The 13,449-nt window shown below is 35.3% G+C and overlaps 1 protein-coding gene across 3 annotated transcripts in view; it reads left to right on the top strand.

Annotated features, from left to right (window-relative positions):
- The window catches only part of LOC143246538 (SPARC-like), a 32,453-nt gene extending 20,426 nt beyond the window's left edge, over positions 1-12,027 (top strand). For all 3 annotated transcript variants that reach the window (XM_076493417.1, XM_076493415.1, XM_076493416.1), the window contains 5 exons: positions 3,565-3,680; positions 4,371-4,509; positions 6,038-6,245; positions 9,750-9,898; positions 11,559-12,027. In XM_076493417.1, coding sequence (XP_076349532.1) covers positions 3,565-3,680; positions 4,371-4,509; positions 6,038-6,245; positions 9,750-9,898; positions 11,559-11,611 — 665 coding nt within the window. In that variant the 3' untranslated portion in view covers positions 11,612-12,027. The remainder of the gene's footprint in view (positions 1-3,564; positions 3,681-4,370; positions 4,510-6,037; positions 6,246-9,749; positions 9,899-11,558) is intronic.
- Positions 12,028-13,449: the final 1,422 nt, after the last annotated feature.

Raw genomic sequence — 13,449 nt, 5'->3', positions numbered from 1 at the left:
CACCGCGATGTGGGTTCTATTTCTTCAGTCACCTCCAAAACCTAGGATACATTTTACAATCCCACATTGTAGCTTGTACTCTAGGATCTTTTTTAAAAGTTCAGCGTATTTTCTTTTAATTTCAATGTGTTCAGTACTAATAATTACATTAATTGTTAATAAGCGATTAAAATCAGCATTATAAAACAGTAGTGGACGTAAAATAAAACAAGAGTTAAAAAGACTTTATTATAGAATCTGTTGTCACTCCTAGTATGTCATCTTAAAGTCACAGCAGATAAGGCCTGTGATAATAGTTCCGAAATGTGTCGCGTATAACCCATCTGACAAACAAAACTCAAACGCTGATGTATTCGTTTCTACTTTAGGAATTATAAGAACTACGTGTAACTGCTCTTTCACAACTGGCTGCAGACAGTGAAAGGCAGTGGGAGTTGTGACGTTGCGGATGTAAGCACTCAGCTCCGTACCCTTAATTCATTTTCCATATTTACTGGCTAGTTTAACATCAGTGTTTGGACTCTGTCTGGTAAATGGGATATCCTCAACGCAGTTGGGTATTATTACCACAAAGTAATATCCGCTATGACTTTAAGGTGACGACTAGGGCTCGCAATGGGATATTTACTAATTGTTTTTAGACGCATGTTTTCGTATTGTTTGTCTGATTGATGTTGCAAGTATTGTGAGAAGCTGAACTCCTTTGACAGTCGGTAAAGAAACTCGGAGCGGGGGGGCTCAACGATTGAGTTGAAAGAAATAACCAATCAGACGAACTGTTCGAATTGAAACACATTTCAATTTTTTACCGCCTTAATACGGCGAATGAGAATTCAGCTGTTACGAAAGAGTGGTTTTATTTTTTTTTTTATATTTAGTATCCCACAAATTAAATATTCAATCTCGCTGACTAATTAATGAACTAATCTTATGAGAATCTTGCTTCTTTCCATCAAATATTTTTAAAATAATATATTTCAATCTTATTCACGGTTTGATACCACTGCTTTCTTTGTCTAACCATTATGGATTTTTCTTAAGCCAATTTCTTCATTTCACTTTTTTTTTTACCTCACGTTAGGAAAATTTGTTAACATTAAAGTTTTACTGTCAGAGTAATTACATTCATAATATACTTTTTCTGCCGGACATGGCCAGGTGGTTAAGGTATTCGACTCGTAGTCTGAGGATCGCGGGTTTGAATCCCTGTCACAACAAACATGCTCGTCCTTTCAGGCACGGGAGCGTTATAACGTTACGGTCAATCCCACTCTTCGTTGGTAAAAGAGTAGCCCAAGGGTTGGCGGTGGGTGGTGATGACTTGCTGCCTTCCCTCTAGTCTTACACTGCTAAATTTGGGACGACTAGCGCAGATAGCCCTCGTGTAGCTTTGCGCGAAATTGAAAAAACAAACAAAAACAATTTACTTTTTAATTATATATATATTTTTGTTTCTGCACAAATACGGTAATCACGTATCTTTTCAGCGTGTTCAAAGTGTCAGTTGCCCTCTTATAGCCCAGCGGTATGTGTTTGGAGTCTCACCGCTAGAAACCAGATTTTGATACCCGTGGTGGGCAGAGAACAAATATCCCATTGTGTAGCTTTGTGCTTAATTCTAAATGAACAAACAAAAGGTCAATTAGACACATTAGTCTTCTGCTTTAGCGCGTGAAAAGCAGTCTTATGTAGACTGTGTTCGGGAACTTTCCCTGTGTACTAACGTCAATTATACCATTAGATCTTGATTACATCGAAATAAATACCATCATTTTATTGAGTGAACCCCTGGTAATATAACTCTGTGTCAAAAGAACGCTCTTTATCCGCGCAGTATATAGCGCCACCTATTTATCATATCGAGGATGATTTTTGTATGTATAAACAAACTAGTTTAGGTCATGCCCGAAGAGAAGTACTTCGTGAAAATAAAGATAATTCATAATATCTATCAACACGTGAAAATCGTTTAGTTTGTTTGTGTTTGGATTTCGCGCAAAGCTACGCGAGGGCTGTCTGCGCTATCCGTCACTAATTTTGCAGTGTAATACCAGAGGGAAGACAGCGAGTTATCACCACCCATCCCCAATTCTTGGGCTACTCTTTTACCAACTAATAGTGGGATTGACCTTCACGTTATAACGATCCCATGCCTGAGAGGACGAGCATGTTTGATGCGGCGGGGATTCGAATCCGCGACCCTTAGATTACGATTCGAGTGCCTTAACCACCTGGCCATGCTGGGTCTGAAAGTTGTTTACTCAAATAAACATTTCTTTAGCGAAAAATAATAATCGACAGTTTATGCCGTTTGATTATAATGAGGATCTCTGATTTTCGGTGTTTATTAATTTAATTTTTCGTTCTATTCTTATAACTATTTTGGAGTCTTAGGTCCATGGACAAAAAGTCGTATTTTATAAAAAGTAAAAATAGGTTTTCATCTGCATTTTCCAAAATGCCTTCACTGCACAGTGTCTACTTTAATTCGTATTACATCACTTACTGCATATATGACGATTACTTTCATGTTAATTTAATCTCTGTCATTTGTTGGGGCGCGTTTAACCCTTTCAGAACAAAGATGCAAGTCAGGAAGGTGTGAGATGGCACAATTCACTGAACTGGCAAATAGGGGGTTACAATTCACTGAACTGGCAAATAAGGGGTTAAAATTCACTGAACTGGCAAATAGGGGGGTTAAAATTCACTGAACTGGCAAATAGGGGGGGTTAAAATTCACTGAACTGGCAAATAGGGGGGTTAAAATTCACTGAACTGACAAATAGGGGGTTAAAATTCACTGAACTGGAAAATAGGAGGTTACAATTAACTGAACTGGGGAATAGGAGGTTACAATTAACTGAACTGGGGAATAGGGGGTTACAATTCACTGAACTGGGGAATAGGGGGGCTACAATTCACTGAACTGAGGAATAGGGGGATTACAATTCACTTAACTGGGGAATAGGGGGATTACAATTCACTGAACTGAGGAATAGGGGATTACAATTCACTGAACTGAGGAATAGGGGATTACAATTCACTGAACTGGGGAATAGAGGGATTACAATTCACTGAACTTGGGAATAGGGGATTACAATTCACTGAACTGAGGGATAGGGTAAGTTACAGTTCACCGAACGGAGGGATCGGGAGGTAACAATTCACTGAACTGGGGAATAGGGGGTACATGAATTGCGCAATCATTCCCAGTATTTTTCTAGATATACACTAGTTTATTTCTTTATCTTTGCATCTGTATTTATGGGTAAAAAATTGAAAATCAGAAGCCCCATTTATAATTTTGTCAAGAAATAAGAAAATTAATATCATTTCTTAGAATGTTTCAAAATTAAGTTCATGTCTTAGAATGTTTCCTTCTCTATTCGAGTTTTTCTTACGAAAACATTGCATCTGAGTGATGTGGGTTTGTGTATATAACTAATTACTAAAGACGTAGAAAACACTGTGTGGGTAAGTTTCTACTTGAGATTATTTATTACTTATTGACTTGCAGTGTGTGAAGAGTTTAATGTTTGACGGGAACATCTTTCACCACAGATCCTTGTGCTAAGCACCACTGTGGAACCGGACGTCTTTGTGTTCTAGATGATGAAGGCAAACCTACTTGTGAATGTATTTCTGAATGTTCAGCAGAAACAGATGAACGTCGCAAGGTAAAAAGCGACATTTCTTTTCTTGAGGACACTGACTTCAAATCTCACCGAACTTTAGACATGTTCATATTAAAAAAAAATGTAATGAAAGTAGAAAATAAGGCCGAATAGCACATTTTAGTTTGAGCTTTTTAAAACATTTCATTTATTGAGTGATTAAAAAAATAAACCCAGACTTTAATTTTTAAATGTATTTAGTTTATTTGTCTGTAAAGTATTTTCTTGTTTGTTTATTTTGGTTTTTGAATTTCGCGCAAAGCTCCTCAAGGGCTATCTGCGCTAGCCGCCCCTAATTTAGCAGTGTAAGACTAGATAGAAGGCAACTAGTCATCACCACTCACCGCCCACTCTTTGGCTACTCTTTTACCAACGAATAGTGGGATTGACCGTTACATTATAAGGCCCCCACGGCTAAAAGGGCGAGTATTTTCTTAAAACGTTCTTTCTGCTACAATAGTAACATTATTTTGTACTTAAAGTTGTGTATGTTTTTCCTGGTTAGTTTCGTAGGGTAAACGCCAATTTAGTATTTAATAAGTAGAACGATCCTTGTAATAAAGAAATGCAACTGAAAATTAATTTTAAGAATTGTGTTTTTTTTTAAATTGTATTTTGTTCATCTTCATTACCTTATGGCTTAATAATTTTATTTTGCGTATTTTTCATAATGGAATTTACCGCCATCTACAGGTATGTAGCAACCACAACGAGACTTGGAACAGCTATTGCGAGTTGTATCGCATGAGATGTTGGTGTGTTGATGGTCGTGATGAATGTGCCAAGGAAAAGTACAAACACGTCCACGTTGATTATTATGGTTCTTGTAGAGGTAGGGATATCCTTGTTTTCTGCAGATAATTACACTGGATAGTAGATTAGAGTCGTTTGAGCTAATACTCACGGTTACGTTTTGGATTGTAAAAAAGTACAATTACTTATTGGTCATCCCGAGTTCGATGATTAGCAAAACGAATCTATAAACAAATCCTCTTTGTTATTTAACTCAGTAGTTCTGAAACGTTTCAGGTCCGCGTGCTATTCTTTGTTTGATTTTTCTAAAATTACAAACTTAGACGTAATCAAAAACAAACCTAGTAAAAAAAATCCACGTATTTAGCCCTTACCCATTAATGCGAAGGATGTGATTGTTTGTCATGGCACGATTGAAGGATATGCGGAATTATTTTTGTTAATTTGAAGGGCAGAATATATTAGTGAGCATGCGATTAGAGAGTGAGTCTACAAGTGAGGAGAGCGACTTGAATATGTACATGAAAAACTCAGATAGAACTTATTACAAATTTTTGTACTAATTGTGTTGTTTACCATCGATATCGGCTCTACGTATCACCAGTGATACATTTGTTTGCTTGTTTACGAATTTCGCGCAAAGCCACACAAGGGCTATCTGCGCTAACCGTCCCTAACTTAGCAGTGTAAGACTAGAGGGAAGGCAGCTACTCTTTTACCAACGAATAGTGGGATTGACCGTAACATTATAACGCCCCCACGGCTTAAAGGACGAGCATGTTTGGTGTGACTGGGATTCAAACCCGCGACCCTCGGATTACGAGTCGAGTGCCTTAACCACCTGGCCATACTGGGCCTTTTTTTTTTAGAATTTCGTTTTAGTATCTAAGTTTTGTAAGTATTAAGTTCGTGAAACAAAAACCCGAAATAAAGACTACAGCAAACAATACAATGAATTTTGTTTTAAATTCCCGTATCGAGTACTAAACCATATCTGTAGTGTGCCAATAACCTGATAATTTTATCCATTCTGCGACATTCTTGTAGGACTAAAGTTCAGACAACTTTATAGACTGGTATCACATTGGTAAAATCCATTTTACCAATATTATTTTCTAACTGAATGCATATTTAAGAACACTAAGTACTTAAGTCTATTAAATGTAATAATATTCTCTACGAGTATTTTTGTAAAGAAATATGCCCTCTGTTGGTTTTGCCTTAAATCATGTTTCAGTTTTGACGTTAATGTAGTTGGGTATCTTATATTTAGTTTGTTTGACAACAATACGGGATGGTTTACATTTCACTTTTCTTTTGTTTGAGAAAGTTTTTTTGTTTTTCTAACTGGCTTTAAATATATAGATTCAATATAACAACTTTCGTCTGGATTAAAGGCTTAATGTAATTCTTTAGACTTTAGAAATTAAGAGTACAAAAAAGTATATAATAGCATTATATTCAAACAGCTTTAATACATTATTACACGCTATTTACCCCTGTACTTTCGCGTGATTGTACGCAAAATACCCATAGTTGTTGGTTTTATATCGCTGGTCAAATATGATACGGACTGGCAGCTTAACACGTGTATTTCCATACTTAAGAAATCTCGAAGTGTTCCGAAGAGGAAATGGCAGATTTTCCTCGTCGTATGCGTGAATGGCTGTTCACTGTGATGCAGGAACTAGCCCAACGAGATGAACTAAACCAACACTTCTTGGAACTGGAAAAGGAAGCGGAAAATAATAAAAACAAGTGGGCGAACGCTATTATCTGGAAATTCTGCGACCTGGACGTCCATCCAGAAGATAGGTGACGTATAAACTAATACTGTTCTTTTAAAATATTAGTAACTCGTGGCAGAAAGACGAACTGAATAACGTTTATCTTTAATGTATTTGCTTTTGGGAAAACAGATCAACACATCACCATGCATATAAATATAGTCGTACTATATTAACTCTAAAGTCAAATAAATACGTTTTCGTACCATGTAAATGCTAACAAAAATCAATTGCACATTGCCTGTTGGTTGCACACAACTATTTTATTTAGAGACTTATTGGGAATTAGGGTTGAATTTAATAATTTTAGAAGCGATAATTTAACACTAGTTTACGTGTGTAACTGCTTTTGACGTATTTGTTGTGCGGTTCAGTTGTTATGAATCGGCGTTACGTTACTCGATTCTTCGGATTTTTGCCTTGTTGCTCTAAGTGTGTATTGCGACATCATAACGTCCAGTAGTTTGTAGAATGTTTTAGGCCTCAGTCGAACAATGTATATATATATATTCAAAATATATATTCAAATGAACAAAAACAAGTCCAAACAAAAATAAAATCAAAGACGCTTCATATATAAGGGGCCAGGTTAGAGTAAATAAGTTAGTGAAGAAGTGAAATTAGGCTCCGTGATTGTGGGTTTAACCATTAGGTATTGTAACAACAAAGGCCTAGGAGAATCATTTGTTTTATGAAAGGGTGTTCGAACGTAAGTGGACCACTACAGTATGTGTAGAATTTGAAGAAAAGGAAACCGTTACTTAAAGCTTTGGATACAATTGTGATAACCAATAGTGTAGAGAATTTTTGTACTTACGTTTTGAAAAAAGAAAAGAAAAAAGTGGAATGTGTGCTGTCCATTTATTGTTGAAATTATCATCAACAAATCACAGACATTTACTGTAAAGAATGCAGCTGCATAAAAACCTGACACTATCATATCATATTAACACTAATAGAATCAAATAAACACATCATTTCCGATAAACACTAATAAAAACTGGATCAAACCATTGTCATAGCATAATAATAAAACATGCTCCAATTAAATCAGATAAACATGCCATCATACAACAAAGATATCAACATATTGTCATACGCTATAACATAATATTAAAGGACAGTAGGGGACATTTTGATCCATATAGGCTGTCCTATCCACCAAATTAAACAAAACATTAAAATATCTTAATTCTGATCCTTATTGTTCAAATATTCACCACTTATAAAACAGATCATTCTAAAGGCTATCAATGGTAGTCCTACCATTCTTACAATTGAATACGAAAACAACAAAGTTGGTGATGCTCCAACACCATCCACTTCCTTAACAATTTTAAACACCTAAATCAAATCATAACTATTCTTTTTTTTTCAAGAGAAAAGAAGGTCAGAGATCTCAATCTATCTTTCATCCCAGACATCATTCTAGTAACCCTTTTCTGAACCATTTCCAACAGTTCAATGTCCTTCTGAAAGTAAGAAGCCCAAGACTGAACACAATACTCCATATGTAGCCTAACCAGTGAACTATGCAATGAAAATATAACCTTTTTAGGCTTGTTTTTAGTGTTTCTGTAGATATAACCTAAAATCGTATTTTCCCTACTACTGGCCATGATACATTTTTTTGGATGGCTCAAGAGACTGATGCACCAGAATACCAAGATATTTTTCTTCCATAACACTGTTCCTATCCAAATTATATTCATAATTCAAAGTAAATAACCCACATGCATTACATTGCGTTTATAGTAATTAAAATCATCTGCCATTTATTTTCCAAACAATCCAACTCTTCTGGTAAGTCAGTAGCATCTTCCTCACAGTTAGAAACACTTCAAATAGTTGTAATGAGGAATATTGGTTGAATCTTTATTGGTAAGAAGTGTAGAAAAGAAAGCAACTAACAACCTAAACACTAACAAAACCAGATCAACCGATCATGGTGGCATATTAACACCAGTACATAACACATCTTAATACCATATAAACATCAACAGCGAAAGAGGCAAACACATCATCGTATTACATAAGCAGACCACAGTTATTTTATGTAAACAATACTCTTTGTTGCTCTAACGGTTTACAGTTTGTTATATAAACAACGTACCTTGTTACTATAGCGGTTTACAGTTTTTTTTATAAATAACGTACCTTGTTACTATAGCGGTTTACAGTTTTTTATATAAACAACGTACCTTGTTACTATAGCGGTTTACAGTTTGTTATATAAACAGCGTACCTTGTTACTATAGCGGTTTACAGTTTGTTATATAAACAGCGTACCTTGTTACTATAGCGGTTTACAGTTCTTTATGTAAACAACGTACCTTGTTACTATAGCGGTTTACAGTTTGTTATATAAACAACATACCTTGTTACCATAACGGTTTACAGTTTGTTATATAAACAACGTACCTTGTTACTGTAACGGTTTACAGTTTTTTTTATAAATAACGTACCTTGTTACTATAGCGGTTTACAGTTTGTTATATAAACAACGTACCTTGTTACTATAGCGGTTTACAGTTTGTTATATAAACAACGTACCTTGTTACTGTAACGGTTTACAGTTTGTTATATAAACAGCGTACCTTGTTACTATAGCGGTTTACAGTTTGTTATATAAACAGCGTACCTTGTTACTATAGCGGTTTACAGTTCTTTATGTAAACAACGTACCATATTACTATAGCGGTTTACAGTTTTTTTTATAAATAACGTACCTTGTTACTATAACGGTTTACAGTTTGTTATATAAACAACGTACCTTGTTACTATAACGGTTTAGAGTTTGTTATATAAACAACGTACCTTGTTACTATAACGGTTTACAGTTTTTTTTATAAATAACGTACCTTGTTACTATAGCGGTTTACAGTTTGTTATATAAACAGCGTACCTTGTTACTATAGCGGTTTACAGTTTGTTATATAAACAACGTACCTTGTTACTATAGCGGTTTACAGTTTGTTATATAAACAGCGTACCTTGTTACTATAGCGGTTTACAGTTCTTTATGTAAACAACGTACCTTATTACTATAGCGGTTTACAGTTTTTTTTTTTATAAATAACGTACCTTGTTACTATAACGGTTTACAGTTTGTTATATAAACAACGTACCTTGTTACTATAGCGGTTTACAGTTTTTTATATAAACAACGTACCTTGTTACTATAACGGTTTAGAGTTTGTTATATAAACAACGTACCTTGTTACTATAGCGGTTTACAGTTTGTTATATAAACAGCGTACCTTATTACTATAGCGGTTTACAGTTTGTTATGTAAACAACGTACCTTATTACTATAGCGGTTTACAGTTTTTTTTATAAATAACGTACCTTGTTACTATAACGGTTTACAGTTCTTTATGTAAACAGTGTACATTGTTACTATAACGGTGTACAGTTCTTTTTGTAAACAGTGTACCTTGTTACTGTAACCGTGTACAGTTCTGTATGTTACGCAGTTAGTGTTATATTTACATTACATGTTTGTTTCTCATGTTTTGTTTCTAACACTAAGGGCTATTTCACGACACGAACTCTTCCCAATTCGAGCACCTCTACTTGTTATGGAACATTGTATCGCCCCTTTTTTGAGCAGCTGTGACGTTGACGACGACCTCATCATAACCCTCGCCGAATGGGGAAAATGTCTCGGTCTTAAAGAAAGTAAGTAACCCTCTTTCTGACAGGGCAAACCCTTAGCGACTTGTGCTTTTCTAACGTGAATCCGTGGTTTGCTTATAGCCAGATGATTGAGTTTCCATGCGCAAAAGAAACTCAAGGTATAGGGAAAAAATACTTAGAAATATGTTGGTTATTTTTGTTTCAGTCATTTATTTTTTCTTTTGTTATTTAGATAAAAAAAATGAAAGGATATATAAAAAAAAATTTTGAAATTCATTTTATTAAAACCAAAAATGTGAGACGTGAGTAGTAGAAGTCTTAAAAGGTGTTCAATTGTTCATGAAAGTTCGAACATAACAGACGTACTAAGTAATTGTTTCAGTTTTTAATTAAGCCTGTTTGAAGTAATAGAACAAAACCAATCAGAACTTTCGGTCTGTTTCATCATTTGATCACTACTCAGTACACTGTAACGAAAACTAAGTTTAACACTGAGCGTGTAGTAGTTTTAAAATTCACTCCATTCTTTCTAAGTAAATAAAGCTTGTGATAGTTTTAAGCGTTAAAGTTAGGGCTACCATAAGCCCTAACATTTAGTGACTTATATCTATGAATGGTTTCTGTATTCATGACTGGTATGTTCTTCAAGTTTAATGTTACATTTCAGTGACTCGTAATTTCTGAAATATTGAGATCACATGGTAGTGACTGATATGTTCTGAAAGCTTGAGGCTAAATTTCAATGACTGGTAATTTGAGAAAGCTCGAGACCACATGCCAGTAATTGGTAATTTCTGTGGAATAGTTAGCATGTTAATCTACGGTTATGAATACAAGTAAACAACTCCACTTATAGTTTAATGTTTCAAGTGTTGGTCCTTAATGTTTTTCTGTGTGTTACCAGTCAAACAGTGGATAGGTGGAATAAAACCATATGTGTTTTAATAGCAGTGTTGGGTATAGTTTTCAACTAAGGAGATTCTAACTGGAAAAGCTTTTATTACTCAAGTTGGTTATAAACTGATCCTGTTAAGCCTTTATTATTCAAGCTGATTACAAACTGGTCCTGTTAAGCCTTTATTACTCAAGTTAGTTATAAACTGATCCTGTTAAGCCTTTATTATTCAAGCTGATTACAAACTGGTCCTGTTAAGCCTTTATTACTCAAGTTGGTTATAAACTGGTCCTGTTAAGCCTTTATTATTCAAGCTGATTACAAACTGGTCCTGTTAAGCCTTTATTACTCAAGTTGGTTATAAACTGATCCTGTTAAGCCTTTATTATTCAAGCTGATTACAAACTGGTCCTGTTAAGCCTTTATTACTCAAGTTGGTTATAAACTGATCCTGTTAAGCCTTTATTATTCAAGCTGATTACAAACTGGTCCTGTTAAGCCTTTATTACTCAAGTTGGTTATAAACTGATCCTGTTAAACCTTTATTACTTAAGCTGCACGAACTTTTGATTTAGCGAGGTCAAAATATGTCAGGAAATCGTTTTTATCAACCAATTGTGCAATGCTAAAAGTGATATTTAAGTCAGTTTTGTTGGTTGTATTTTCTTTTTTAAGTGGAAGTACCAACAATATAACAATGTAAGTTTAACAATAATTTGAAAATTTCCTTTCACATTTGCAATAGAGATCCCAAAATGTTTTTCTTGCACATTTCAACTTGTAATTGTTTTTTTTTTTTTTTTTCAGACGAAATCCAAGATAAATGTGCAGCTGTGATTGGAAACATACAAAACGAATAGAATAAAGAAGCAGACGAAAATAAGATGTACTTTGGTTATGAAACGTGAATAGATTCTTAAGCAGTTAAACAAATCAGTTATTCTATTTTCTTATGCATATATCTAATGCTTATGTTGTTGTTGTTTTCAATTGATACTTCTTACACAGTTTGGTACTTGTATAATTTTGCTATATAAGTGATACTCGTAATTCCGTGATGCATTACTTGATAAATATACGTGAAAATGTGTCCACGTTTAACATTTAAATAGAAATACTTACTGAAGCTAAGCCTAATTTTTTTTTTAGAATGTAATTGAGTAGCTGATCAGTGAAAACCATTGTATTATCATATTAAATTTTTTTTTCCTAAACAGTGAAATTTCAAGAGTGATTAATTATAATTTCCTGTAAATAAAGATGACCGATCGAGTTTTCTAGTGTCGTAGATGCATTTCTTTACAACAGAACTAACTTTTGCAAGTTACACGTTAATGGGCATTGTCATCTCGACAAATGGGCCCGGCATGGCCAAGCGTGTCAAGGCGTTGGACTCGTAATCCGAGAGTCGCGGGTTCGAATCCCGGTCGCACCAAACATGCTCGCCCTTTCAGCCGTGGGGGCGTTATAATGTTACGGTCAATCCTACTATTCGTTTGGTAAAAGAGTAGCCCAAGAGTTGGCGGTGTGTGATCATGACTAGCTGCCGTCCCTTATGTCTCACACTGCTAAATTAGGGGCGGCTAGCGCAGATAGCCCTCGAGTAGCTTTGCAACAAATTCAAAACAAACAAAGAATCTCGACAAATAATTCCCAAATAGCCTTTAGAACTCTTTGTATCCATACAATCAAGAAACCTAATCGATACAGATACTCAAAGCTACATTGTAATATTTGCCGTGTCTGCTATATGAAATTAATTCCGCAAACACACACGAGGGCTATCTGCACCAGCCGTCCCTAATTTAGAACTTTAAACTAGAAGGAAGGCAGCTAGTCATCACCATTTACCACCAATTATTTTTTACCAACGAACATTGGGATTGATCGTAATATTATAATCCTCCACGGATGAAAGAGCGAAGTTGTTTGGGGGGGATTCGAACTCGCAACCCTCAGATTACGACTCGAGCGCCCTAACCACCTGACCATGCCAAACAAAAAGTGTGGTTTCTGTTTTTAAAACGAAGTGCCCAGATGAGTCAGTTAAGAGTTTGTAAACGTATAACGATAAAACCCGGGATTACAGTTTCTTGTTGATGAAAGAGCGCAGATAACTTATTATGTGTGTGTTTGTGTGTCTTCTTATAGCAAAGCCACAAAGGGTTATCTGCTGAGCCCACCGAGGGGAACCGAATCCCTGATTTTAGCGTTGTAAATCCGGAGACATACCGCTGTACTAGCGGGGGGCGACTTATTATGTATTTTGTACTAAAGTGAACAAACTACCATTAAAAATAGTAATCAGTTAACCTGAAAATTATTTTTAGCATGGGGGCATTTACTTTAAAAGTTACTAATTTGTTCTCTGCTTTTTCACAGTTCTACTAGAAATTATTAGGGTTAAGAGACTGATTCGTTGAACGTAAGTTGGGTATAGTTTGTTTTTTTTAATAAGTTATGTGCTTTTCAGTCTTGAAGAAAGCGTGTTACCTAATGTATAATACAACAAAAATATTTGGTATTCCTATTTATCCAGATATGGGTCCTTCCTTTGTGCCATAAAATATTACTTTTTTGTTTTCTTCAAGTGTGCCTCCCGCTGGTGCAGCGGTAAGTCTACGGACTTACAATCCTTAAAATTAGGGGTTCGACTTCCCTCGGTGAGTTCAGCAGATAGCCCGATGTGGCTTTGCTA

The sequence above is a fragment of the Tachypleus tridentatus genome, chromosome 3 (genome assembly GCF_004210375.1).
Source record: "Tachypleus tridentatus isolate NWPU-2018 chromosome 3, ASM421037v1, whole genome shotgun sequence".
NCBI classification, from domain to species: Eukaryota; Metazoa; Arthropoda; class Merostomata; order Xiphosura; family Limulidae; genus Tachypleus; species Tachypleus tridentatus.
Note: the sequence above shows the minus strand (reverse complement) of the source record. Positions and strands in the feature narration are given on the sequence as shown.